The sequence below is a fragment of the Podarcis gaigeae genome (genome assembly GCF_964106915.1).
Source record: "Podarcis gaigeae genome assembly, chromosome: 8".
Classification (NCBI taxonomy): domain Eukaryota; kingdom Metazoa; phylum Chordata; class Lepidosauria; order Squamata; family Lacertidae; genus Podarcis; species Podarcis gaigeae.
The window spans coordinates 56,973,046-56,998,820 of NC_139684.1; the positions used below are offsets into that span (position 1 = coordinate 56,973,046).

Genomic DNA, 25,775 nt, shown 5'->3' on the forward strand with positions numbered 1-25,775 from the left:
GAATTAAACAAAATGGTTTTAATTGGATTTTGAATAAATGTGCAATTAATTGTGACTGCTTTGAATTTTATTGTGCTGTTATCTTCCTTTGTGGGTCATGCAAACTATTATGAATTATGTTTTTTAACAGCGTATGGTAAGGGGCACTGGGGATGAGTTTATGGAACCAAGAGGACAGTGGCCCAAAAAAGTTTGGGGACCACTAGTCTAAATCCTAATAGATCTTGCTGGGCTGCAGAGTCAGGCCCAGTCACACCTTTCTGCCCCCCACCTCCTGAAGATCACCCATGCGGCTGTCTCTGCTCTGACAGGTTCTGAGCCGTCTCTGCCTGACAGCAAAGGTGATGGAGATTGCCACACCGCCTGCACATTGCAAAGCCCCTATAAAGCTGTGAAGGTTGGGGAAGTTGAGGCAGGGGCTGCCTCTCCCAGCCCTGCGTGGCATGTGTGTGTGAGTGTGCCAGCCACACAGTTCCTTCCTTCCTGAGAGACACTGTTGGGCAGATAACGCCTTTGGAGAAGCATTTTGCAATTACCTTGCCGAGAGGGCGAGAGAGAGAAGCGGAGTAACGGCAGTCCTTGAGCTGGGAAGCAGAAATTTGTGTGTTTCCCCCACTCTCTCTTTACAAACTTATTCAGGGGACGCAGCACATTGGCAGCTGATTCCACTCCAATCTCCAGCTTCGCCATTTCCCAGAATGAACAGAGAGTCAGTGGAAAATAAGCAGAGGTAAGTTCTGGGGATCCCAGATATTTTTTATTTTTTAATAGCTTGCCACTCAATGCATGGGGCCATGTGCTCAGTTGTGTCGCCAGATTATGACTGTGTTTTGCCCTGTCCAGGGTCTGCTGTCTTAAAGAATGTCATTCTAAATGTATTCTGGGGCTCATGGGGCATTATTACCCCTTCTTCCTCTGTTAGGTGGTAGTTGTGTGTGCCAGTCGGGGAAGGGTTCCCACTCACTCTGTTGTGGGTGAGAATGCCAAGCCAAAGAAGAGTGGCCAGCTGGCATTTTGGTGCTGGGTAATGCTGACATGTAGAGCTAAACATTGTACCGGGAGATAGTTGGAACTCTGCTCCAGATATGTGGGACACAGGACAGCTCTGCTTGCGATGGAAATGTCTCCAGAATAAAGTTGTGGGGTAGAGATCAGAAGAATGGTCTTGCTAGGTCAGCCACAGAACTGTCTAGTCCAGACCCCCCAGCACCCACAAGTAAGGCTTGAGGGGATGACCATTTCCCCCTTTGTCCCCATTGTCTGGCATTAAGGCAGAGTGCCCCAGCACATGGAGGTTCCATTTAGACTCCATGGCTAATAGGGAACAAAAGTGGGACCTCCAACCAAATGTTGGGGTGTACCTCCTTTGCCCCCAAACAGGAGTTTGATTGCTGTTAAATTCTACGCTTGCATTATGTTGGGAACAGAGAGAGACCAGTGCTGTATCTAGCGCTTGCTCGGGAAAAGAAAAAGAGGAAAACACACAACTAGGAAAGACAAAAATGGCAGGAAAGCAGCAGGCATGCCCTGGACAGATCACTTATTCCCACCAGTGAAGGATTTTGCCAATGGGATGAGGGAGGAATCTGATTCCGTTCTCACTTAAAGGCGAAGCTCCCTAATTCACCCTTTATGAAATGAAGCTGCCCTTTGAAATGGGCACTTCTCCAAATCTTGCAATGTCATTCTCCAGCCAAGTAATGTGTGCAAAAATGCATATTCTGGGATAAAATACATTGAAATGTTTATATCAGTGAAAATAACAGACAGAAATGCATGCTATAATAAGATTTTTTTTGCAAGAATGTGTAGATTGGGGAAAACCATGTGCACATTAGGAGAAATTCACACTAAAGCGCTGGCATATTTAAAAAAACCCAAATCTCAAGCTGATGCATTAAAAAAAACCCAAATCGCAAGCTGATGCATGGAAAATTTAGAGAACTGAACTTAAGACTGGGAAAACAAGACACTGAGATGAACTGAAACTGACTGACTTGTCCCTCTGTAGATGCCACCCACCCATGAAGGGAGCCAATGACTGCTCACAACATCAGCCACCATTCCAGAAACCAGCCACTTGTCATGGTTGTGGAGTACCCAAACAATTAGGCCAATCAGACCTGGCATTAAAGAATGAGTGGTGGCCTGTGGGTTTTGCCTCTTTTGCAGTATGCAAGAGTTGTTATTTAAGAGTGGTGCTCCTAGCCTACCGACCCACAGAACTACTAAGTATAGGGCCCTAACCCATGCACCAAGTCACAACTCAAATTTCTATCAGCCTCCCCTAGCTGTGAGCTAGCCTTATGCCTGTGAGGTTGCCACAACCCTGTGCCCTATCCTTGGCATTCAGACATGCATCTGTTGCTGGAAGAACTAGCCATTCATTCTGATGGACCCATCACAGCAGCTGAGCTTGGGGCACTTTAGATTCTTCTTCTGAGTTCTATGACAGCACAATTTAGTTTTGCTACAAGCGTCAACAGATACAAGTGTCGGGGATCTGACAATAGCAGGCTCAGAATGTGATGCAGGATTGGTGGGGTTGTGGTAGAAGTGTCCTTAGTTTTCTTCCAAAATGTTCAAACTACATATCTGCAAATAAACTAAATTGTGCAAAGCACCTAATGCTCTCTCTCATCTTCAGCTAATTAAATCCAGCAGCACAGTGCCTGGAACTTTTCTCCACTCAAAGAAGTGAGGAGCTCAGAGCAGTTGTTTTTCTGCTATAACTAATGTAAAAAAGATAAATGGAGCAGAGAGTTGTAGACTTGAGGCATAGCATGACAATCCCTAATTTACCTGTCAGCTCACCAGGGAGGGCCTTCAGAACTATCCCAATATCAGTGATTCATCTCATTGTTTTTGTCTAGCCTTTTTTCCCCCTTAGTTCTCCCGAAGAAGGTGAGCATGTGTCTGGCCTCCCTCACCGCCCCAGAAACATCATTGGGGACCCACACAATTAAATGCCACACACACAAAATTCTGCATATAGTAAACTAGCAGGTCAGGAAGAAGCCTAGCCCAGAAGCCCTTCTCTCTGACAGGCGGGGGGGTTACAAATCTACAAGGCCTTCTTCAACAAAGGCATTAGTGCCCTGCTTTCCATCCCAGGCTCAGCTCTGCAGCAGCAACAGGGAATTCCTCTGAGAATGTGAAGAGTGCCTTTCCCTTCCTAACCAGACACAACCCTCCCACACCTGGGATTGAGAGAGAAAGGTCACATCGATGCCATACATTTATAGCACACTTATACTACTTTCACAGTCATTACTTTCCCCATCCTCAAAGAAACCTGAGAGCGGACGTATTTAATGGGGCTGGGAATTGTACCTCTGTAAGGGGCATAGCTGTCAACGTTTCTTTTTTTAAGGGAAATTCCCTTATTCCAAATAGGATTCCTCATAAGAAAAGGGAAAAGTCGACCGCTATGGTAAGGGGTCCCCTAACAACTCTTAGCACCCTTAATAAATGGCATTTCCCAGGATTCTTGACTGTGGTATGAAGGTGCTATAAATGTGTGGTGCAGATGTGAATGTAAACTAGAGGCAATCTCCAAAAGAAAGCAAAAAAGGGTAGTGAAGAACATTAGCTCCCCACCAGGAAGGTGTGTGTGTGTTGCATTGGTTATGTAACACCTGCCTTTGATTCAGTTGACCAACAGCGAATCAACACCTGTCCCTTCTTACACAACATCCCTGCTCTGGTGCTGATGCCGACACCTGAACCGGACTTGCAAACTGCCTTTCAGATTCAGTATTGATATCAAGGGTGGCGTAAAACAAGGCTGCGTTTTAGCCCCACTCTTACTTAATCGATACATAAATGACATTGTTCAGGAGCTCTCTTCTTCCTTTCCGCACACACAGCTCGATTTCTGCAGATGGTGTGGCTCCTGTTTCATTCCCCCAAGTAGGTATGAGATTATTATTTTCCAAATCTGGAACTTATGGCAATCAGGGAGGTTAATTTGCTCATTATATTGACTAAATTGGTGGTGTGCATCAAAAGGCATACACAGCATAAGTGGTTGTATAATTGAACAGTGTTGCCCACTTAAGTACTTTGGCTTTATCTTTGCAAAAACTCTCTGTGACGCATTTATTTTGAGGTGGTTAAAAATTCACCTGCCTGGTCATTTCAGGGCTAGAAAGACACTTTATTATACTTCAGACCACCATTCATTTGAATCAATAATAACAGTTTCTGCTGCTCAAACTGTATCCTGCTTGTTGTATAGTACAGCTATCTGGGGGGCAGCTCTAGCAGAGATTAATTGGATAGCATCCAAAATAAGGCTGTGTACAAATAATAAGAATAAGAATAATTTATTATCTATACCCCACCCATCTGATTGGGTTTTCCCAGCCACTCTGGGTGGCTTCCAACAAAGATTAAAAATACATTAAAATTAAAAATACATTAGCATGACGTTAGCTGCAATCCCTGTTGTTACATGCCACCCCAATCTCCAAATAGTAAGAGGTTTTTATTGTCTGATTGACCTTCTGACAATTCTGTAAAGAAGATTCCTACATTGGACTAGATTATCATCATGGTCCATTCTGATTTTATGTTGCTGCTGCTGCTGTTATTGTTGTTTTTAAAGAAGAGGGACTAAAGAAAGCGTGGATAAGCCCTGAGTCATACTCAGAAGAGACCCACTGAAATCAATGCACCCACGTTCATAAATTTCAAAGGCTCTACTCAGGGTAGAACGGACATTGGTTACAACCCTCTGTCAGCATTTTAGTGCAAATTTATCCTGATATGCACATTTTTGTATGTAGTCTTACTAATTTACACATTTGCAAGACTTTCTCCAAAAATAATGCAAGCTTATGCTGTTTTCACTAATGCAGGCATCTTTTTGCACACTTTCCCCTAATAAATGCATTTTGGTAAACATTGGCCAGTTGAAGAACTGCTTCACAAAATCTGGATAAGTGAAAATTTTGAAGTTTTCTCCTAAAATATGTATTTTTATACACATTGGCTAGAGAACTGCATCTATATTTATTTGCTTGTGGGGTGTTCATATGCCTTCTTGCTATTAATTTGTTCATCCAGGACTTTTCAATACACTTCCCTAACGACACATACACAAAAACCTGTTTGGCTATATCTGGCTCTCTTTAATTGTAAACTATTGATCATGAGACTTGCTAGCACACAGAAACAACAACTTTTCTAACACGGTTGGATAAATGTCACACTGCTTATGTCAATCTTAAGGATTAACAAAACTTTGCAACTGCATTGTCTCCTCACAGCCTCTGCGTCTTCTATTCTTCCTGTGTCCCAAAGATGGGACACAGAACTTCTAAAGCCAGGTCATGGATATTTTTGGCATGCCTGAAACCGAATGCAGAGGGCGCAGAGCAGCCCAGAACATTGCCTAGCAGGTGCTAATGCCTCATGATAATCCTCTTTGTGCAATGCAAAAGGTGGTGAAATTCTAACTGCGCACCTTCTTATTAGATGTGTCCCCTTCCTCCAAGGTAAATCCCACCTAGGTTTAGGACTGGCAGCATTTATTGCCAATCGCGTGAGGTGAAAACATCCCCCTCCCCAGCCATAGTGTCATGAAGGGATTTCGAAGTTCTAAGTGCCTGAAAGTGTTTCTCTCTGGATTCCAGGTGATGCCAGAACCCTGAGCAACACCATGGCAAGCCCTAAGAAGCCCTGGTCCAGGGGGCAAATGATGCTGCTTCTGGGATGCTCTGCCTGCTTCTTTCTGCTCCCAGGAGGTAGGTTGCCATTCTGCTGTCTAGATGGGGCCAATCTGGGGCATAATTGAACAACAGGTGATGTGCAGCTGATTCCTTTTTCTTTCTTTTTTTTTCATTTAATAGAATCATAGATTTTTTCTTACAGCAAAGTACAAAAAAAAGTTTAACTTTTTTTTAAAGGCCACAGGCTGCTTGACAACACAGCAATATAATAAACAATATACTGCATAAGCGCAGAATTATAAAATTGTAGTTGGAAGGGACCCCAAGTTCCTGTAATGCAGGAATCACACGTAAATATATAATCCAACCTCTCATTAAAAACCTCCAAGGCAAGAGAGTCCACCACTTTCCAAGGAAGCCGTACAAAAGATTAAAAAGGGGTACTTAAATAGAATTCATCATCATACTTAACAGTATAGAATAAACAGCCGTGTCAAAGTATTCACAATTGCATGTGCCACCAACCACAAACAGCTGTAGTAGTGCATTTTGCCACAGCTGCAGCAACAGGTGGATTTGTGAGGCCTCCTTCCCTGAGGTTTGGTGAGAGCCATGTTGCTCTCCCAAGCCTATGCGTTGCATAGTGGTTAGAGCATCAGACTAGGACCTGGGAGATCAGGGTTCCAGTCCCCATTCAGCCATGAATCTTTCCTGGTGACCTTGTGCTGGTCACTGCCTCTCTCTGCCTAACCTACCTCATGGGGTTGTTGTGAGGATAAACCAGGGAGGAGGAGAACTACGTAAGCCGCCTTGAGATTCCTTGGAGGAAAGGTGGGATAAATCAATAAGTCTTTCTCTCCTTGCCCAGCAGGATCCTTGGCCTGCAGCAGCATCACCACAGACTCCCCAGTGGTTCTCTTGGGATCCACAGCAAGAGCTTCTTGCACCATCTGGAGAAGCTCCTGCCTCATCCGAGACGATGAAGAAATCCAGATGATGTGGAAACTGGACGAAGAGTTCCTGACAGGGACCCAGTACAGTTTACACAATGGGTCAGAGGTCTCCAACATCACCATCGGGCCCATCAATGAGACTGTGACCACTCTGAGCTGCTATGTAAAGAGGAAACAGAAGCCACAGATGATGAAGGTCATCCAGATTCGTGCAGGATGTAAGTGCACCCTGGTGCTGCAGAGCAAGGGACATGGGGCAGGAGGCATCTTTGATATACGTGGGCATTCATTTTAACAAAAGAATCAAGGTGGTTTACAATGATAAAAGCAGGAAAATCATGATCGGTGCAAAACTTCCAAAAAGCAACAGTAAAAGGAAATCCTCGTTAACAAGGAAATCCCGGAAAAGTCCACTGGGGTAAAACCTCTGCATTAAAAGGAGAAATACTTGAAAATGATTTACAGATGGTATTTAGCTCCAAGTAGGCTTGCTAAGATGTATAGGACTGAATCAGATGTGCTGGAGATGCAAAGACGTAGAGGGAACGTTCTTTCATATGTGGTGGGCTTGTAGAAGGGTAAAAGAGTGTTGGGAAATGATCCGTAATAAATTGGAAAAAATGTGTAAAAGTACTTTCCCCCAAAAAACCCCAGAATCCTTCCTGTTGGGAATAATTCAGACTTAAATTCCCAGGTGTCATAAAAGGTTGTTTATGTATGCCACTCCTGCGGCCCATGTTCTGTTAGCCCAAAAATGGAAAACAAGCGAGGTCCCAACCAAAAAAGAATGGCAACTTAAGTTGACAGAATATGCGCAGCTTGCAGACTTAACATGTAGAATAAGCAAACAAGAAGAACATATGCTTAGAGAAAATTGGAAAACGTTTATTGAATTTATGGGAAATAACTGTGTACAGCTGAAAACGCTAGCAACATTAAGATAAATTCAACAGTGTAATTAAGTTTTGATGGATGTAATAATGGAATACTGAATGGTATAGTTTTTGCAAATATGCAGGGATTTATGATATGTAGAATGAACCATGGAAAGAGAAGTCATTGATATCTTAAGGATGTAAAACTGAGTACCGGTACTTTAAATTGTCATAGGGACGCAGGTGGCACTGTGGGTTAAACCACAAAGCCTAGTACTTGCCAATCAGAAGGTCGACGGTTCAAATCCCCTCGACGGGGTGAGCTCCTGTTGTTCAGTCCCTGCTCCTGCCAACCTAGCAGTTCAAAAGCAAGTCAAAGTGCAAGTAGATAAATAGGTACCACTCTGGTGGGAAGGTAAATGGCATTTCCGTGCACTGCTCTGGTTCGCCAGAAGCGGCTTAGTCCTGCTGGCTACATGACCCGGAAGCTGTACACCAGCTCCCTCGGCCAATAAAGCGAGATGAGAGCCGCAACCCCAGAGTCGGCCACGACTGGACCTAATGGTCAGGGGTCCCTTTACCCTTTACTTTACTTTAAATTGTAAAACAGAAAATTTAACAAAAATTATTTAAAAAGAAGCAATGGGGGCCAAGAGTACCTCTCTTAGGAAGCTGACCCTAGATTAGGAGCAGCACAACCCCCCAAAGAGCCTGCGTCTTCTCTGGTGATGAGTCTTTTGAAGTAGAACTAAGTGTTCATTGTCAGGAGGTAGGGACATTCCTTGAGCTATTCTAGTCCCAGAGTATTTAAGATTTAAAAAGTCAAAACCAGCACCTTTAATTGAACCCAGAAGCCAATTGGTAACAAGCCCAGCCCTACCAAGAGGCAGAGTGAGGTGGCAAACCCTGGTGAGTGGACAGTGGCAGTGAGGCATCAGAAATTAAAGTAGTATGTGCCCCCACAGTTTGCTGTCCACAGGTGGGGTGGCAGGCATTGTCCCATTGCTAGTGTTGAAGGAAGACTTGGCTGCCTGTCAGGTCAGCTTCAACATGTGGATCAGGCCCCTTTGCCTCAGGCAGCAAAATATCTTGGGCTGAGCCTGACTGGTAGCCTGTAAGTTAGCAAAGGGTTTACTGTGATGTGATCCACTCTACCATCTCTCTAGTCAAAACTCTGGAAAGCAACCATATTCTTCTTGTGGAAACCATTGCAAATGAGACTGCAGCATATCCCAAGCAGATAGTTCCAGAGGATTTTAGTAAATGAGCCAAGCTGTATTCTTCAGGTGAAGGGAGAAATTACCAGGGTCCCTAACTGATCTGCCCTGGATGACAATTCCTTTCTGACAGAACCAGAATGAATATTAAAAAAATGGGGAACATTTCTTATCTTTTACCAGCCAAGTTTTGCATTTTATTTTTCCCCATAGCATTCCAGTGCTTTAGATTTATTGGCATCTGTTGATTGCTATGTTTTTGGTAGGTATCAAATATGTAATTTTATAAACTGCCTCATCTCAAGTGCTGCTACTGGGAAAAGAAGTGTTTGTCTGAGATTCCATTGTATGTCCACTGTGAAATATCAGAGACAAATCTCAAACACAGAATTCAAATTTCATTGGGTGGCAGATGCAGATCTCAGTTCAGCCCCACTGAATGCAGGGATGCAATTCATCTCCTTCTCTTCTTCCGTCCCCCTTTCCCACCATTCAGATCCTCCAGCACAACCCCAAAACCTCACCTGCATTATGAATGTCACCACGAAGAACCTCACGTGCCGGTGGGACCCTGGGCAAGACAGCTTCCTCCCAGTCAGTGTGGCCCTGAAGGGATACCGGTAAGGAAATATAATTTTTTTAATAGTGTGGAGTGGGGGCAGTGGGGGAACTTTGTCTCCCACATTCGGACCCTGGCTTTGAACCTCTAGGCCAGTTGACAGATCATCTTATGGGAAATGCCAAAAGTTTGGGCTGGTGGCCAGACAATGAGAATGAAAATTGTAAAATCATACCCTCCAACATTTCTCTGCTGAAAATAGGGATGTCTCATTCCATAATGGTAATTTTACTATTTATACCTCACACATCTTATTGGGCTGCCCCATCAACTCTGGGCAGCTTCCACATACAAGGTGTGACCAGAAAGTTTGGTGAATGGTCACAGAAATCGGACAGCGAGAAATACAGGCCTTCAGAGTAGACCCCCTCTGAGACAATGCACTGTTGACAACATTCATAGAACTGTTGGAAACTTCTGGAGAAGTCCTCTTTTCGTACTGCTTTCACAGCAACTTGAACATGTGAAATGTTGGAAAATCTGTGGCCTTTCAGTGCAGATTTCAGTTTCGCAAAAAGAAAGAAATCCAGTGGGGCGGCCAGATCAGGAGAATATGGAGGGTGGGACAACTCAGCAACCTCAGTAACTATTTCACACGGAATATGCAATTCTTCCGGGACAAACACAGATCCCACATCAATAACTCACGAACTCTGTCAACATTTGCTGCCGTTCTGCTCGTCGATGGTCTGCCAGACGGAGGGTCATCTTCGATGGTTTGCCGCCCTTCACAAAAACACTTAAACCACTGTCTTTCGAGTTACAGCTTCATCGCCTTACACATTTGTAAGCATTTCATGGGTATCCGATGCTGATTGCATGTTCGAATATTTCTCGCTGATTTCTGTGACCATTCACATGGTCAAGCCTTGTATATAAAAACATAATAAAACATTAAACTTTTTTTAAAAAATAAACCTTCCCTATACAGGATTGCCTTCAGACAGCTCAGGGGTCAAGCAACTCCATGCCCTCCAACATTTATCCAATGAAAATAGGGACATCCTAAGCAAAAGCAGGACATTCTGGGATCAAATCAGAAACCAGGGTGGCTTCTCTAAATCAGGGACATCCCTGGAAAATAGGGATACTTAGAGGGTCTGTAAAATTTGGCAGTTTTGTACCTCCTTGAACTGAGTCACCCAGCATGAGCACATTAAGGCACTGATTTGTGGAGTTCAGTGCCCCATTTCACCCACCCCTGCGCATGGTGGGACCACAGAGAAGTCAAAGGTACTTCCTCCTCTGGCAGCCACTGACTGACTGCTCTCTTGGTGTTCCAGGAACCAGGGTGTGTGTGAAGTCCCCACAGAGGCCGTCCCCGCAAGCTGCACCCCACTGCCTGGGCAGAACTCCTGCACCATCGGCCGAGAGAACCTCCTGCTCTACCACCCCATGATTTTCTGGCTGTCGGTGAACAACGCCCTGGGAGAAGTGGGCTCTGAGCCGCTGTGTGCAGACCCCATCGATTTAGGTGTGTGGAGGCAGAGGCAGCGGAGTCCGCCCTGACTTTGCATCTTTTTGCAGCGCTTCTGCCTGAGGTGGGGAGTTTGGAAATGAAAGATGCAAATGCTAGCTGAGGCTTTCCATAGAAGAAAAGCCTGGCTGGATCAGAGCTTCAAGATCAGACTTTAACACACACACCACTGCCCTTGCCTTAGCTTTTTGCCCTGCACTTCTCATTTCAGCCAAGCTGGACCCCCCAACCATCCACGCCATGCAGTCCATCCCCGAGGAGACTGACTGCATATCTGTCATGTGGGAAGCAGGGAGAGACAGCGAGCACATGCACCAGTTATGTGACCTGAGCTACCAGGCAGAGGGCAACCAGGAGTGGAAGCTGGTGAGTATTGCTATGTATTCAGTGGTTTGTGTTTGCCTGAGCTTGAGTCTGGACTAAGGATTCTGAGCCCCTGTATTCTGATTTGATACATGATGTCCAGTCACAGAACATTTCAGGATTTGGGCCTCTGCCATTGGCCCTTGAACTCTGAGTCGTGATTCACAGCTTGGAAGTTTGGACAGCCAATCACGTTGGGAGTGGGAGTGGCCCAGACTTTCAGCAATGTATATAAGCAATTGCTTTGCCCCTGTTTCCTAGTTATGTAATTCAGTAAAGGTTCTTGCTGTTATTGCTGTGTTATTGCTGTTATTGCCTCATGGGAACCCACCTATACTTCAAGTATCTCTTCCGAACAGGGAGCCTGGAGATCAAAGCAGGCCTCCCCCTGCTGCGCACACACCCAGTTCCATTGCTGAAGGGGGTTCCTAGCTCTCATTCAAGGGCTGAAGGAGGTTCCTAGCTCTCATTCAAGGGCTGAAGGGGGTTCCTAGTTCTCATTCAAGGGCTGAAGGAGGTTCCTAGTTCTCATTCAAGGGCTGAAGGAGGTTCCTAGCTCTCATTCAAGGGCTGAAGGAGGTTCCTAGCTCTCATTCAAGGGCTGAAGGGGGTTCCTAGCTCTCATTCAAGAGCAGCTTTTTGATGCAAGAGAAAGCACACCCCCAACCCCCAGGACGTGCTTGGCTTTGCTGTTAACCCATTGATGACTGTTTTATTTACACATTTATTCCCATATTTACCAACCCGAAAGTGCAATAACAGGGTATTACTTCATACTGTATGCTAAGCAAACAAACCATAAATAATCAGAGAAGAAATGCTGGCACATCAATATAAATCAAGGCATATTTCCCAAGCTGACGTGGATGGTGGATGCTGAGCTTCTAAGAAGCATAGGAAATAAAGTCCCACCAGGTGACACAGAAGTGTTCTGAATCCTTCAGCCTCCTGGAAACATGCAAATATATGAAGTCCATAAGTTCTTATACCAAAAAGACAAATGTAGATTTCTCAGGGTTTTCCACTGCTGGGCGCTTGGATCCTAGCTGCTGGTAGCATCCATGTCAAAAGTTCTTTGTGCAACATGTTTTCATGTTGTCCCTCCACATATTCAATAATGATAGTTGTGGGGAGACCTGAACAGATGATTTAATAATTTTAGGTATTTCTTGATATGCTTGAGACCAGAATAATGACAAGATGGAAGAATACCTGTTCTCCTTCACTCCTGTCCTGTGTCACATCCATCATCCCTAAAACACACACACAGCACCTGGTCCCTTATCTTCACACTTCTTTCCCAGGCTGTTCCCTGGCAACCAGCAAGCCAGGGGCTCATCAGCCTCATGTTGGCTCTGCCAGCTTCTATTGCTGCTTTTTCTTTTGCTCCAGTGGTAGCCCTGCTGTTCAAATAAGCAAATGTGCAACTGAGCTATTTTTTCTCCAGATCAGCTCACCCACAATTAGCTATGATTAGTCATCCTGCCAAGCACAGCCTGGTTTGGGGCTTGCAGTGGTCCAGTTCCCCTGTTACTGGAGCATCAAGGGTGCAAGTCACCCCTCTTTGCTGGTGCTCTCTCACCATACCTTACCAGTGATGTCTGAGGCAGCCTTTGCCCTCCAGATGTTCCAGACTACAACTCTCATCAACACTAGCCAAGGCAGCCATTCTGGACTGCAAGCATCACCAGCCCAAGCCAATGGAGCCATTATGGACTATAATTCCCATCAGCCCAGCCAGCATGGCTGTGCTGGCCAAGGGCAAAGAGTTGGTGAAGGCTGGGCTCTGAACACAGGGGTCAAGGAGAAGTTCTATTCCATTCACATTGAAAGCCAAATCTATTAAATTTGCACTTTCTGAAACGATATGAGAACTTTGAAATTTGCACATATCCGGATTTTGTGGTGCAGTTCTCTGACCGACCATTTACCAAAATGCATTTATTAGGGGAAAGTGTTAATTACAAAGAATATATTAGTGGAAACAACAAAGAAAAATGCTTTATTTTAGGGGAAAGTGCTTACAATGCACATTACTCAAAACTGCAGACAGAAGGTGTGTTTAGTAGGATAAATTTCCACTCGAACATAAGGTTACCAGATTTTTTTCAATGAATCCAGGGACACTTTTCAACTTCAGTTGAAAGGGATGGATTTTGTCAGGGTACTGATTTGTAAATCTGGGGACTGTCCCTGGGAAACGGGGACATCTGGTAACCTTCCTCTAACATCCCTACACCCAAGGGCCCAATGGCACAGCAGCCTTGGACGATTGGCTGTTATTCTTTGTAGAATTGTAGAGGTGGAAGGGGCCCACCCAGTCCAAGCCCCTGCAATACAGGAATCACAGCTCATTCTCATTCTCGCTTCCCCCCCCCCCCAGGTCCACAATATCACCAACCCCACCTGGGAAAGGCAGGAAGTGTGGCGTGTGCGGCACTGCGGCTTCCTCTTTGGGACCCTCTACCACTTCCAGATGCGCTGCCAGAGATTTGGTGGAGCCGGCTACTGGAGTGACTGGAGTCCAATGGTGAACTTCACCACCCATGAGAAAGGTGGGTGGAAAGGATGTGCAGTCTCTTCCGAAATCCTGTGGCCATGTTGTCAAGGGGGAAGCAGGGCAGGGGGCTAGTCCAGAGCCCCTCCTAAGCTCTCAACTGGGAAGCTCATCCAAATAAGGAACCAAGGGTTCCTTCATTCCCTGTGCTGTTGAAGGGTTTTGAGTGAGCCAGGAGAAGCTGCTGGGAGGCAGCCTCAGAACCGATCTGGCCTCAAACCATGGAGGGAAAGAGTTTATCTGCCCATGCTTTTGTACAGCTGTTCTGTTCAAGAGCAGATTCAAAAATAAAAGGACCGCCAAGGTACCTCCAGCAACAGCCATTGAAAAACAACAGGCTACCTCTTTTCCTTTGGGCTGACAGAAACAAAATGGAAGCCAGGGGTGTCATGAAAGGCAGCACCCAGGAAAGGATCACTTTCCACCCCACATGTGGGGGGGGGGAACCAGCTACCCACACAAGGCAGTTCAGTGTACCCACCGTCAGGTAACCTGCAATTTTGTACTATTGTTGTTATTATTAATAATAATCTCCTTTTTTCAGATCAGTACTCAAGGCACAAATTAAAACAACACAGATAAAATACGGAAGGCTAAAAACATACAAAAGATAAGAGTTTAATTACTTTCGAATAGACTTCCGTATTTTATCTGTGTTGTTTTAATTTATGCCTTGAGTATTGATCTGACAAAAGGGCAGGATGTTATTATTAATAATAACAATAATTAATAGAATTAATACAATATAAATAACCAGCTCTGTTAAAATACAGATAATAAAACAGCACAGCAGTATTAAAAGCTATTGAAAAATAGTCAGTTCCCAAAGGCCTATTGGAATAAAATAGTCTTCAGCTGCCGGTAGGACTACAAGGAAGGAGCCAATCTAGTGTTTCTAAGGAAGGGAGCAGCCACCAAGAAGCCCCTCTCCCACATCCCCACCAAGTGTGCCTATGATGGTGTTGGGACTAAGAGAAAGGTCTTCCCCAAAGATCACAAACCCCAGGGAAGGTTTGTATGGGAGAATAGGGTCCTTCAGACAGCCTGGGCCTATACTGAATTTTCTTCCCATGGATGGGAGTCCAAATTTAGCGGTGGTGGGAGTGTGGGCTGCCACTTTAATGAGGATACGGTGTGGACCCTACCACAACAAAAACAAGAGAGACACAAGCAACTTCAAATTCACATTAAACTCCAGTGTAGATGGACCCAAAGCCTCTTTTTCTCTTCCAGCGCCTTCAGGAGAGCTTGATGCCTGGTGGAAAGTGAAGACCAGGGAGGCAGAGGCAAGAACGGAAGTGCAGCTGTTGTGGAAGGTGAGGGGCGGGGGACTACATTGCAGACCTCAAGGCCAACCAACCTCCCGCAACCTGGTGCCTTCCAGATGTTTTGGACTACAACTCACATCAGCTCCAATCTGACCATTCCAAAACATCTGGAGGGCACCAGCTTGTGCAAGGCAAGAAGCCCTCATGAGATCTGTGTCTTGCAGTCTCAGGAGGCATCGTCATAAGGTGCAAGAGGCTAATCCAGGGTCATCTGCTCCCTCCCATGTTGGATATAATGTGCACTTTTGATTCACTCATTAAGCAAGCAACCCCTTACAGTAAAGTGGGCAACAAGAGGCTGTCTTTATCAAGAAATGTTGGGAGATTCAGGTCAGATAAATGAAAGGACTTCGTCACGCAGCTAAACATAGTTAAACTATGCAACTGCCACCGGATGCAGTGATGGCCACCAAATTTAATGGCTTTAAAAGATGATTAGACTGATTGGAGGAGAGGGCTGTCGATGGTTATTAGCCATGATGACTCTGCTCTGCCTCCACAGTTGGAGGCAGCAATGCTTCTGAATACTGGAAACCACAGGAGGAGAGAGGGCTCTTGTGCTTGAATCCTGCTTGTGGGTTTCCCATTGGGGCATCTGGCTGGCCACTGTGAGAAAAAGATTCTGGAATAAATGGGCCATGGGCCTGATCCAGCAGGCTCTTCTTATGTTCTTCTGTTCTTATTGTGCAGCCAATGAAACCCAATGAGGCCCATGGGAAAATCTTGGGTTACATGGCCACCCTCAGCACCCGGCGGCACAGCGGGGAGCCATCGCCACTGTGCAACACCTCTGAGACGTGCTGCACTTTCTCACTTCCACTTGGAACCCAGAAGATTTATCTCATGGCCTACAACACTAAAGGCTCATCTCAGCCCACTGAAGTCTACTTGTCTGAGAAGAAAGGTAGGAGCCTCATCAACCTTGGGCTGCTCTCCTGCAAAGAGTTACTTTTACACACCTTTTTCAATACATTCACTGTCTCAAGAATATGAGCGTATTCCCTGCCAGCTGCAGGATTTTTGGGTTTCCCTCTCCACAAGTCTTGGGGCTTGGTTTTTCTGTGTGCCACATTTTTCTGGGTTTTTTCCCATCCTGGATATTCATCTCTGTTCTACTGCTTGCCATCCACACTAATGGATGCAACTTGACCGAGGGTATCAGGGTGGGTGCGCAAGCCCCTCACCTCAATTACTCCCCTCTCTCTCTCCATTTGTTATCTTCTCTTTGGAGAACACACACAGGTATTTCTGTACCTATCCAAAGATTTTCCAAAGATAGGTACAGGATGGGAGAAATGGGCAAAAGGGGGTTGTGCTTTGGATTTTTAGAATTTTAAAAAAGCTTATACTGAGGTCTTGCATAGGTCTTTCACGACTAAGGCACAGCAATGATAAAGAGGCCGATTGCCATCTCCAAGCACACGTATGTACTGTGTGGCGATTGTATAGAATTGTAGAATTGTAGAGTTGGAAGGGAGCCAAAGGGTCATTTAGTCTAACCTTCTGCAACGCAGGAGTCACAACTGACAAATAGCCATCCAACCGCTGCTTAAAACCTCCAACAAAGGACAGTCCACTGCCTTTCTGACCATGAGAGCCGTTTGAAAGTGGAGCAAGCTACCTCAAGAGTTAGAATCACAGAATCGTAGAATTGTAAAGTCAAATGGGATCTGATAATCATCTAGTCCAAACCCCTGCCATTTCAGGAATCACAGCTGAAGAATCCCTGATGTCCAACCTCTGCTTAAAGTCCTCCACTGAAGGAGAGTCCACCACATTCTGAGGGAGTCTCCTTTCGCTGGAGGCTTTTAAGCAGAGGTTGGATGGCCATGTGTCAGAGGTTCTTAAGCTGTGATTCTGACATTGCAGGAGGCTGGACTAATGACCCTTGGGGTCATTTTCATCACTCTATGATTCCCCCCACCCCATCACCAGTTTGCCTTCTTATGCTCTCTTGCCTATAATTCTAACCATCTCCCCTGCATCTTCTGATACTGTCCGTAGGTCAACCCGTGCCCAAGTTCCAGGCCTCCCCTCACAACGAGACAAGCATCTGGGTGCACTGGGATCCCCCAGCGACACCAGCCAGGGGCTACATCATCGAGTGGCACAGCATGACCTCGGCGGAAGACTCATCCGACGGCAACCACGGTCACAACAACATGCGATGGACCAAAGTGCAGAGTGGCACCATCACACGTGCTCTGATCCAAGGTGAGAGGGAGAGAGAGGGCTGGAGCCCTTTCATCCATTGGAAGAGCCATTTGGGAGACAGAGGAGGGATGCCCTTTAGTGGGGTAGGAGAGCTGAGAGTCCCTCCACACTCTTTTCTGTGAAATGGATACATATCATTCTAGACTGTTCTTCAGTCACAAACTCACCTTCTGATGTTCTGGCTCCCGTTCTCACATCCACGGACAACCTTCCCCTTCTCTCTTTCAGAAAACGTGAAACCTTTTCAACGCTACAACATCTCCATCTACCCACTCTACAGGGACAGAGTGGGGGTGCCCCAGTATTTGGAAGTTTACACCAGGCAGAAAGGTATGGCTTCCCCCTGCTTCTGCTCAGCTGCCATCATCTGGGGATGCACAGTTTTATTTAGATGCATAAAACTATATTCCTTCCAACAAAACTGTCTTCGTTCGGCATCTTGGGAACCGTCCAGACCAATGTGGGTGGTTGCAAGAGGGAGGTTCTTTTCTGCAGCTTGTAATTGATACAATAATAGTGCATTAGTGGTGGATTTAAGTTGGACCATCCACACGCCATTCTGCTTCATTAGTTGTGCTGCAGAGCTTCACCAGTGTTACCATATTATTGCTGTCTGGAGGCCGAGGGGAACTCTTGTGCTATTGTGCAACAAAAGCAAGACAAACCCTGATATGCACTGATTGGAAACAAAGCAGTAAGTCTGCCCCAAAGAGTATTGGAATCGCTTATAACTGCCCTGATACCATCATGAGAACACACAAATGAATCATAGCAAAGACATCTCTGGATGGTCCCCTTAGACTTGGAGGATCCCCCCCCCCCCGATATTCATGCCCCACAACTTAATTTCCAAAATTATAAATTCCCATGCTAGTATTTGAGTTAACCCTAAACCTTTTTGGATGCCACTTCCTCTGATTGGGTTAGGGGGTGCTTGTGGATGTACAGTGATGCTGGAAAGATACTCTGCACATGTTCAGGAACTATCTTTCTGAGATGTAGAACTAAGAGCAGCTTCCAGGGATGACTGCTAGCAAGCCTTGGTCCAGATTGCCTTTCTCAGGGTGGATTCACACCATGTGATTAAAGCACGCCCAATGTGCCTTTAAAGTGCCTAACTTCTCCCCCCAAAAATCCTGGGAACTGGAGTCTCACAGAGCTGGGACTCAAACTACCATTCCCAGGATTCTTTGGGGAAAGCCATGTGCTTCAAAACTATGCTGTGAATCTGCCCTAATAAAACCCATCGGTCCCCCTGCACCCCCTGTGAGCCTGGTTTGCTGCTTGCAATAATAATAACCCACCTTTTCTCCCTCTGCAGCTCCATCTGACACCCCCAAACTCCACCCGGGGAGTATCAGTAAGTCCACAGCTCAGCTTCACTGGGAACCCATCCCGGTTGAAAAGCGGCATGGCTTCATCACCAACTACACCATTTTCTGGAACGGCACCAACGAGGACCTGAAAAGTTAGTCACACCCATACATTCAGCCCCTCCCACTTGTGTCACTTCATATCCCCCCAGCAAAGGGTGGGAGGACCCCGAATTGCCAGGCCAGTGGACAAGGAGAGCTCAAGTTGGGCTGGAAGAAGGGATCTGCGTTGCTGCACAGATGGCTGGGTGTCTAACTTCACCTCTGGTCAACAGGCCTGGAGGTGTAGTGGATTTCTTCAACAGCCCCACCATTATGATGTTTAAGACAACTTTACCTGGGGCTTATCCACACTTACCTGTCCTCTGCTCTTTCTAGGCATGCTCCACATTTTAAAGCTCCATGTCCAAAGGACCCTGTTTTTTGTTTTTGCTCTGGAGCTACTACTGTTTGCTCCGATTCAGTGCTAAAGAGCAGGTGTTGTGGTAAAGCTCTGGGGGTCAGGGGATGCTCAGACACAGAGCTTTTAAACACAGGCCTGTGCCTGGAATGAGTGGGGCAAGAGATAAGTGTGGATAATTCCTTGGTTGTAGCAGCAGCCTCTGGAAAGCCCACAGAAGTGGAGTCCACCAGCCTATAAATCACCCAGGCTTATACTGAGGCTTAGTTTTACGCATGTGTAGAAATTAAATCACATAGGGCTCATGCACACTTCTGTTTGTTTCTAGTCAGGTATTTGATAGGTTCTGTTTTTGTTTGTTTTGTTGTCCTGCCACTTTCCTCAGAAAAGCCCACTTTTCACTGCTCAGTTGGAACAAACGTCGATTGGGTTTGCTGCAGATTGGCGTTCGTTCTGATTCAGCAATAAACTGCAGGTTTTCATGAAGAAAGCAGTGAGACAAAAAAAGAAAGCTCTTGGACCCATGGCTAGAAAATTGGAAGAAATTGCGGGGGAAACAGAAGTGTGGGTGAACCAGTTCTTGGAGGGAAAGCTGGATGTCTGATTTAGTGAAGGACAGGGTGCCTACTTACTATTGGGCTACGTACCTCAAGGGTGAGATTTTCCCGCACAATCTCGACACATTATACAGTCCAAGCAAGCAGATTCTCCTCACTACATCCTTTCACAATCTCTTCTATACCTTTCTATATCCCTTCACATGTAGGTTGCCTATCAAAGCATATACAATGCTATAACTTCCACTGAATAGGGTTTTGTATATTTTCTAAAACCTACTGGGCCAGAACAACATGAGTCATGTTGGTAAAATTTACGGTGACACCAGCTTTCATAGGTTAGACTAGGGGCCACATTGTCCGAAGTGTTGCCAGGTGGCCTTTTGTCAAATCCACCCACCCTCTGGCCTCAGAGCCCCTTGCCTCAGCTACACTTTCACCCTGGGGGGGGCTAAACATGACTGCCTTTTTCCTAGGTGCTGTCGTGAACTCTTCAGTCGACACCTTCACCATCGTGGGCCTCTGGCCTTCCAGAATGTACAGGGTGCACATCATGGCCTCAACAGTGGGTGGGAGCACCAACGGTACCATCCTTACGTTCTATACCAAGGCGATTGGTAAGCAGAACCATAGGACGGAGGGTGGGGCTGGGTTCATGGGGGCGGTGGGCTGTCCCCATGCTCTACCTCCACACTTGGGGGTAGCAATGCTTCTGAATACCAGTTGCTGGAAACCCCAGGAGGGGAGAGTGCCACATGTGAACTGGCTGCATTATAACGATCTGGCAGGCAAGCAGCCTGATAAGCAGCAAGGACTCTCCGTCAGTTTTATGTAAGTTTATTTACAAGAAAAATACATCCAGAACACAGCTTCCCACCTGCTCTCATTAACATCAGTCTGAATCATTGTCCCTTCCCCAACAGAAAGAATGCCAAAATCCTACCTATCTTCTCCTTCCCTTCCATTGTTCTCTGAGCTTCTCCAGTCTCCTAGTACAGGGACTGAATGGCTGACCTGTCTCCTCCCCACTCCCAGAAGACGCAGCCCCAGACTCTGGCTTATCTCTGGTTGCCTGGCAATGCTCTGGCCACCTTCCAACTCTTCCTCTCCTTGGGAGCTAACAGCATCTTCCCTGGGAAGGAGTGGGGCCAGACAGCCCTTTCTGTACTCTGACAGCCAGCTCTTATTTGCAGAGTCGGCCCCCTGCTCACTTAGCTCAATTTCTGAGGCTGACTCTTCTGCTGCACTCGGTGGGAGCACATTCCTGACATGCATTGTGGCTCACATTGCAAGGCTGAACAAGTCCAAGTGCACCCCATCCTCCTCTCTCTCCTCCAGCCCCAAATGCGGAAGATCCTCTTAACATGCCACCACTATCACCTGGGCTTATTCCTCTGTGATCTCTCTCTTCCAGATGACATGGACCTCCCCTTTGTCTACATGCTGATTGGACTCCTCTTGCTGGCAATTATTGTCCTGGTCATCTGTTTTCAGAAGAGCAAGAGGTGAGTGTTGGGAGGAGCTGCAGAACTCATCCTGCTTGTCATCTCTGAGAGCAGATGAGGAAACAGAGTTGTTGCCCAGAGGGCCTCAGATAGGAAATGAGATATTTGCAGGAGGAAAGGAAGAGACCAGGGCTTGGCATGTAAGTAGGGAAGAAGCAGGGAATGAGCATGAAAGCAAAGGACAAGGAGAAAGAATGAGTCGGGACTCAGAGTAGGGAGGGAAGGAACAGTCAATTTCAGTTATTTAGGTTTCTCATTTTCCCAAACTTAAGTTCAGTTCTCCACATTTTGCAGCAATTTGCAATTTTAAAAAAAATCCTCATTAAAATTCATCAGCATTTTAATATGAATTTCTCCTAACAAACATATTTTATATACTGTACTCTTTTGACTGACGTACACATTTGTGCAAGAATATAATGGACTTGTGTATGTTAATTTCACTAATATATTCATTTTTGTGCGAGCTTTTAATGCACTTTTGTGAACACTGTTTGAGTGGATAATTACATCACAAAATTCAGATAATTGTGGATTTCAAAGGATGGAGATTTCCTATGCATATCAGGATTTAGGGAGGGGAAAGTATGGGACAACAGTAGTTGGAGGAGTGGGACAATGGAGAATTAAAGGAGGAGCAATGAGCTGGGCCCTTAGTGGTTGAATGGGAATCAGGCTGACACAGCGAAAGCAATGACATCCTGCCTTTCGTGGGATGTCCAGCTAGCCTAAACACTTTCCTCCTGGGATGTTGAGTCTCACCAGATATCTTTCTCTCATGTGACCCACAGGATGAAAACCCAGTTCTGGCCCAGCGTCCCTGACCCAGCCAACAGCAGCCTTGGCAAATGGGCACCAGCCATTCTGCAAGAGGTAAATGTAGCGTGGGGGGTGGAATCTCTTGGGCTTGGCCTGCTGCCCCTCCTATTCCTCCCCTACCTGTGCAGGCCTTTCGGAATACTGACCCACATTTTACACACATCTCACCTGCAGCATGAGTCATGGGCAGGTGGCACGGCTGGGAACATGGGCAGCCCCTCTGTCCTGACCCACCCTGAGTTCTGCACATCACAAGCCCCACATCGTGTAGTAGCCACAGCTAGGTATCAGCACATACAGACCCCAAAGGTCAGCAGCCACAGACCAGGGATGTTTAAGGACATGGGCCTCAGCTGTGCTTTGTTGGCTCAGGTCAGCCTTTGCCACCCTCCTGTCTTCAAGCCAAATTCGACCACAACTTCCATCAGCTGCAGCCAGCACTGGCACCAGCACCATATGGCTATGCTGATGGGAGTGGAGGTCCAAAGTGTCCAGAGGGCACCAGGTTGGAGACAACTGGTCCAGATGAATACATGGATGAATCCAAGATTATTGCAGTTTTCTAGCTATGAGGACCAACACTGCAAAGCCTTCATGTTCAGAGATCATCTGATTCTGAGGCCTCACCGGGATTGGTTATTCCACCTCAAGGGATGATGGGCCTTTCCTTTCACCCAACAGAGGGGTGACCTGTACTGTAGCCATTAGCTGTTAACTTGACCTACTGCCTTCTTTCCCAGGAGATCCTCCAGGCTCCAAAGTCGTGCGAGCTCAGCCCTGTTGTTGTTTCGGCCATCTTGGTGATTGAAGCGGATGAGAAGAAATGCCTTTCCTGTGGGAAGGGGGAACCTGCTAAGGCCCTGGAGGATGGGTCAATGACAGCCTCCTTGGAATCTTATGTGGCTGATGCTGAGACCACTTTGCCAACCGGTGACCCAGCGCCAGCCTCTTACGTGAACAGCCCAGAGTCTGTCCAGTACGCAAAGGTGTTTGTGGACAGCTACTGCAGCCAACAGAAGGCCTTGCCCAGTTTCTACACACGCTCCAACTCCATGCAGCCCCTCCTAAGCGACAGGACACCAAGCCCAAAGCCCTACGAGAACCTGTGGTTTCACAGCGACCATCCAAACAGAGAGCTTGACTACAGTTGTCAGGAGGATGCCATTTTCCTGGACAGGGCCCTGTTAGATTTCCCGTTGCTCCAGGGCCTCAAAATTGATGGGGATGAAGACCTGAGCAACTTCCGAAAACTGTAGAACCTGATTGACAGGGGGAGCATCAAACTGGAGCTGCTTGTGGCTTCTTGCATTCTTCTTCTCCTCCTTCACTGGAGGAAGCACTGAATTATTCCAGCCAAACATCCAGCCACCTAGATTTTGTGTCACCCTAGAGAGACTAAGAAAGTGGAGCAGATGTTGAGGTGGTGTTTCCTGAGTGATGCCTTTTGCTCCCCTTTAGGGGAAGGGGTGTATCTCAGTGGAAGAACATCTGCTTTGCATGCAGAAGGTCAGTATAAGGCAGCTTCCTCCATCTCGAACCAAGAAGAGACAGAACTGCAAGGAGCCCTGCCTTGGGTTCTTTCTCCTTTCCATAACTGTGGCCCCTTATTCAACCCCTGCTGATGACCTCGTGCTGTCCCCTGCTGCTGTGACCCTGGACCTGCATGGACAACCCACCTCAAGTCTACCAAGCACCTGCAAATGGAGACTCCCTTCTCTTCCCCATGTGGCATGGTCTCTGCGGCTCAGAAAAACAGGGGCAGGCCATACCTAAAGGCAAACTCCCTGGGCTGGCCCCATTTCTGGGGACATCTGCCTCTGCTGTGCAAAGGTGTTGGGGAAAGAAGGAGCAGCCGTGGAGAAGCTGCAGAAAGCACAGTGCCAGCTGATGAGAGCCATAATCCAGAACCTCCCAAGGTGGGGAGGAGGGAAAGGAAGAGGCATGAGAAAAAGAGCAGCCCGAGAAACTCAGAATCATCATGAAGTTGCTCCTTTCTCATTTCATCAGTCAGCTTTGTTTGCTAAAAGCCATCGCAGTCGTCACAAAAATGCAAAAGGTCAGGCCAGGGTACATGCTAGCATAAAGTCGTATTGTGCAAAGGAAATACTGTGTTGCTCCTTCTGTAGCAGGAAACAAGGGTGCCCACAAAATGTCATTTTTTGCCTGAAAGGGTTTGGAGGGGAAACCAAGGAGCAGCTTGGAGAACTGAGAAGGGGAAACGGGTTTTTCCCTGTTTAGCACAGCCTGAGCAGGAAGTCAAAGGGGATGAATGTTCCCAGAAGTAGGGTTGGGAATGCCAGTTTTCTTCAACGTGTTTACACCCACTGCTGCTGTTTATTTATCATGTATATGGAACATTGCAAATTAAAAGTGCTCCACAATTCTCCTTGTGTTTGTCATCGTTGTAATTCTTGCACTCTCCCCCTCCCGCAACACCCGTCACGCAGAGATTGCAGACAAGAATTGGCTGCAGCCCCTACCCCATCTTTGTTGGGTGGAAACTCAGAACATGATCCCTAAAGAACTTCCTAGGAACTTTGGAAGATGCGGGTCTCATAGTTCTGTTGCAATCTGTGGTGGTGCACCAGAGGGTAGGGAGCAGGAGGAGCATCATCTATTATTTTCTAGCTTTCCCCTTCATATTCTGCCAGTGCATCTGCAAACCAACCCAAGCAGTTGCTCGGGGCAGCTGCATTTTTCAGGGCCCCAATGAAGAAGAGTGGAATCAAAGTGTGCTCTACTTCAGGGCACTTTGCAAGGTCACAGAAGGTGCTGGCGGGGGAGCGTGAACCCTCTTGTTCAGATCACATGCAAACCTTTAAGGCAGTTGCAGTCCTCCTGAAGGGATGGGGGAGAAATTTGGTTTGCGTTTAAAGGTGACACTGCCATATTTGTACTTCCTGAAACAACATGCAATTTGAAATACAGCTATCCTTCCGAATTCACACTTATCCTAATTTTTAAATGCAGTTCTCCAACCAAGCAAGGATTACAAAAGTGCATATATTAGGGGGAAATTGAGCATAACAATCAATACATTAGTATTCAAAAAATTACTTTTAAAAGTGGTTGAAAACACAACAGCACAAAACAAATACGAAAAATGTAAGTCAAAATCCAGGATAGCTTGGCCAGACACATACATTTTAAAAGGCATTTAAAAGTCATTGGAGCTTTAATTAACATTAGAACTAAACTAGCTCACTATAAATAGAGCTTGCATACAGGGAAGGGCATTACTGCACCAAGACTATATGACACCTCTGTTTTAATTCCCCTTTCAGTACCTGTAAATAAGTGTATTGGCAGTGCTAAAGGATTTTAGTGTGGAAAGAACCCCAGAGTTCCTATAAAGGTAAGTCAAGGGTCCCTCACCAACCAGCCACTGAACAGGTCACAAAAATATTATTCCCACAATTAAAGGGAGACCCTTAGCTTTGCTGGTGCAGCACCTCTTGGGGGCACCTAAGATTCCTGGTTCAGCCTACACCATCTCTGATTAAAATCATTTTGGATTTAAAAAGCAATGCATATGTCATATCTGCTACAAAATAATGGTTGATGGACACAATCCCAGTCAAGTACACCAATCTGCAAATGTTTTTGGTGTAGCTGTCTCAGGCTGATGGGAGTTGTAGTCCAAAACATCTGACAGGCACCAATTTGGGAGAGGTTGATGTCTGCAGAGAATCCTGGGCCAACTGGCCTCTCCCAGCTGCTAGGGAGGACCCACAGCTTGGTGGTGGTGGAGCATACTGAAGCTCTATGATGGAAGTTATGGGAACCTTACTCTTTGCTTTCAGCCTACTCAGATTAAAGAGCTTTCCATCTGTTCAATATATG

At 46.2% G+C, this 25,775-nt stretch overlaps 1 protein-coding gene across 4 annotated transcripts; it reads left to right on the forward strand.

Annotated features, from left to right (window-relative positions):
* Nucleotides 1–297: 297 nt before the first annotated feature.
* Nucleotides 298–24,318, forward strand: CSF3R (colony stimulating factor 3 receptor). Of its 4 annotated transcripts, none has more exons than XM_083751253.1 (16): nt 298–730; nt 5,640–5,750; nt 6,544–6,846; nt 9,217–9,340; nt 10,623–10,813; nt 11,028–11,182; nt 13,563–13,734; nt 14,970–15,052; nt 15,755–15,968; nt 17,069–17,278; nt 17,507–17,608; nt 18,600–18,746; nt 20,085–20,225; nt 21,023–21,113; nt 21,905–21,986; nt 22,673–24,318. In XM_083751253.1, exons 2-16 carry the CDS (start codon nt 5,666–5,668, stop codon nt 23,186–23,188), a joined length of 2,616 nt encoding a protein of 871 aa, XP_083607379.1. In that variant the 5' UTR covers nt 298–730; nt 5,640–5,665; the 3' UTR covers nt 23,189–24,318. The 4 variants fall into 4 exon arrangements, with proteins under 4 accessions (XP_083607379.1, XP_083607380.1, XP_083607382.1 ...); XM_083751254.1 differs by having other exon boundaries at nt 522–730; nt 6,547–6,846; XM_083751256.1 differs by lacking the exon at nt 298–730 and adding an exon at nt 3,746–3,912.
* Nucleotides 24,319–25,775: the final 1,457 nt, after the last annotated feature.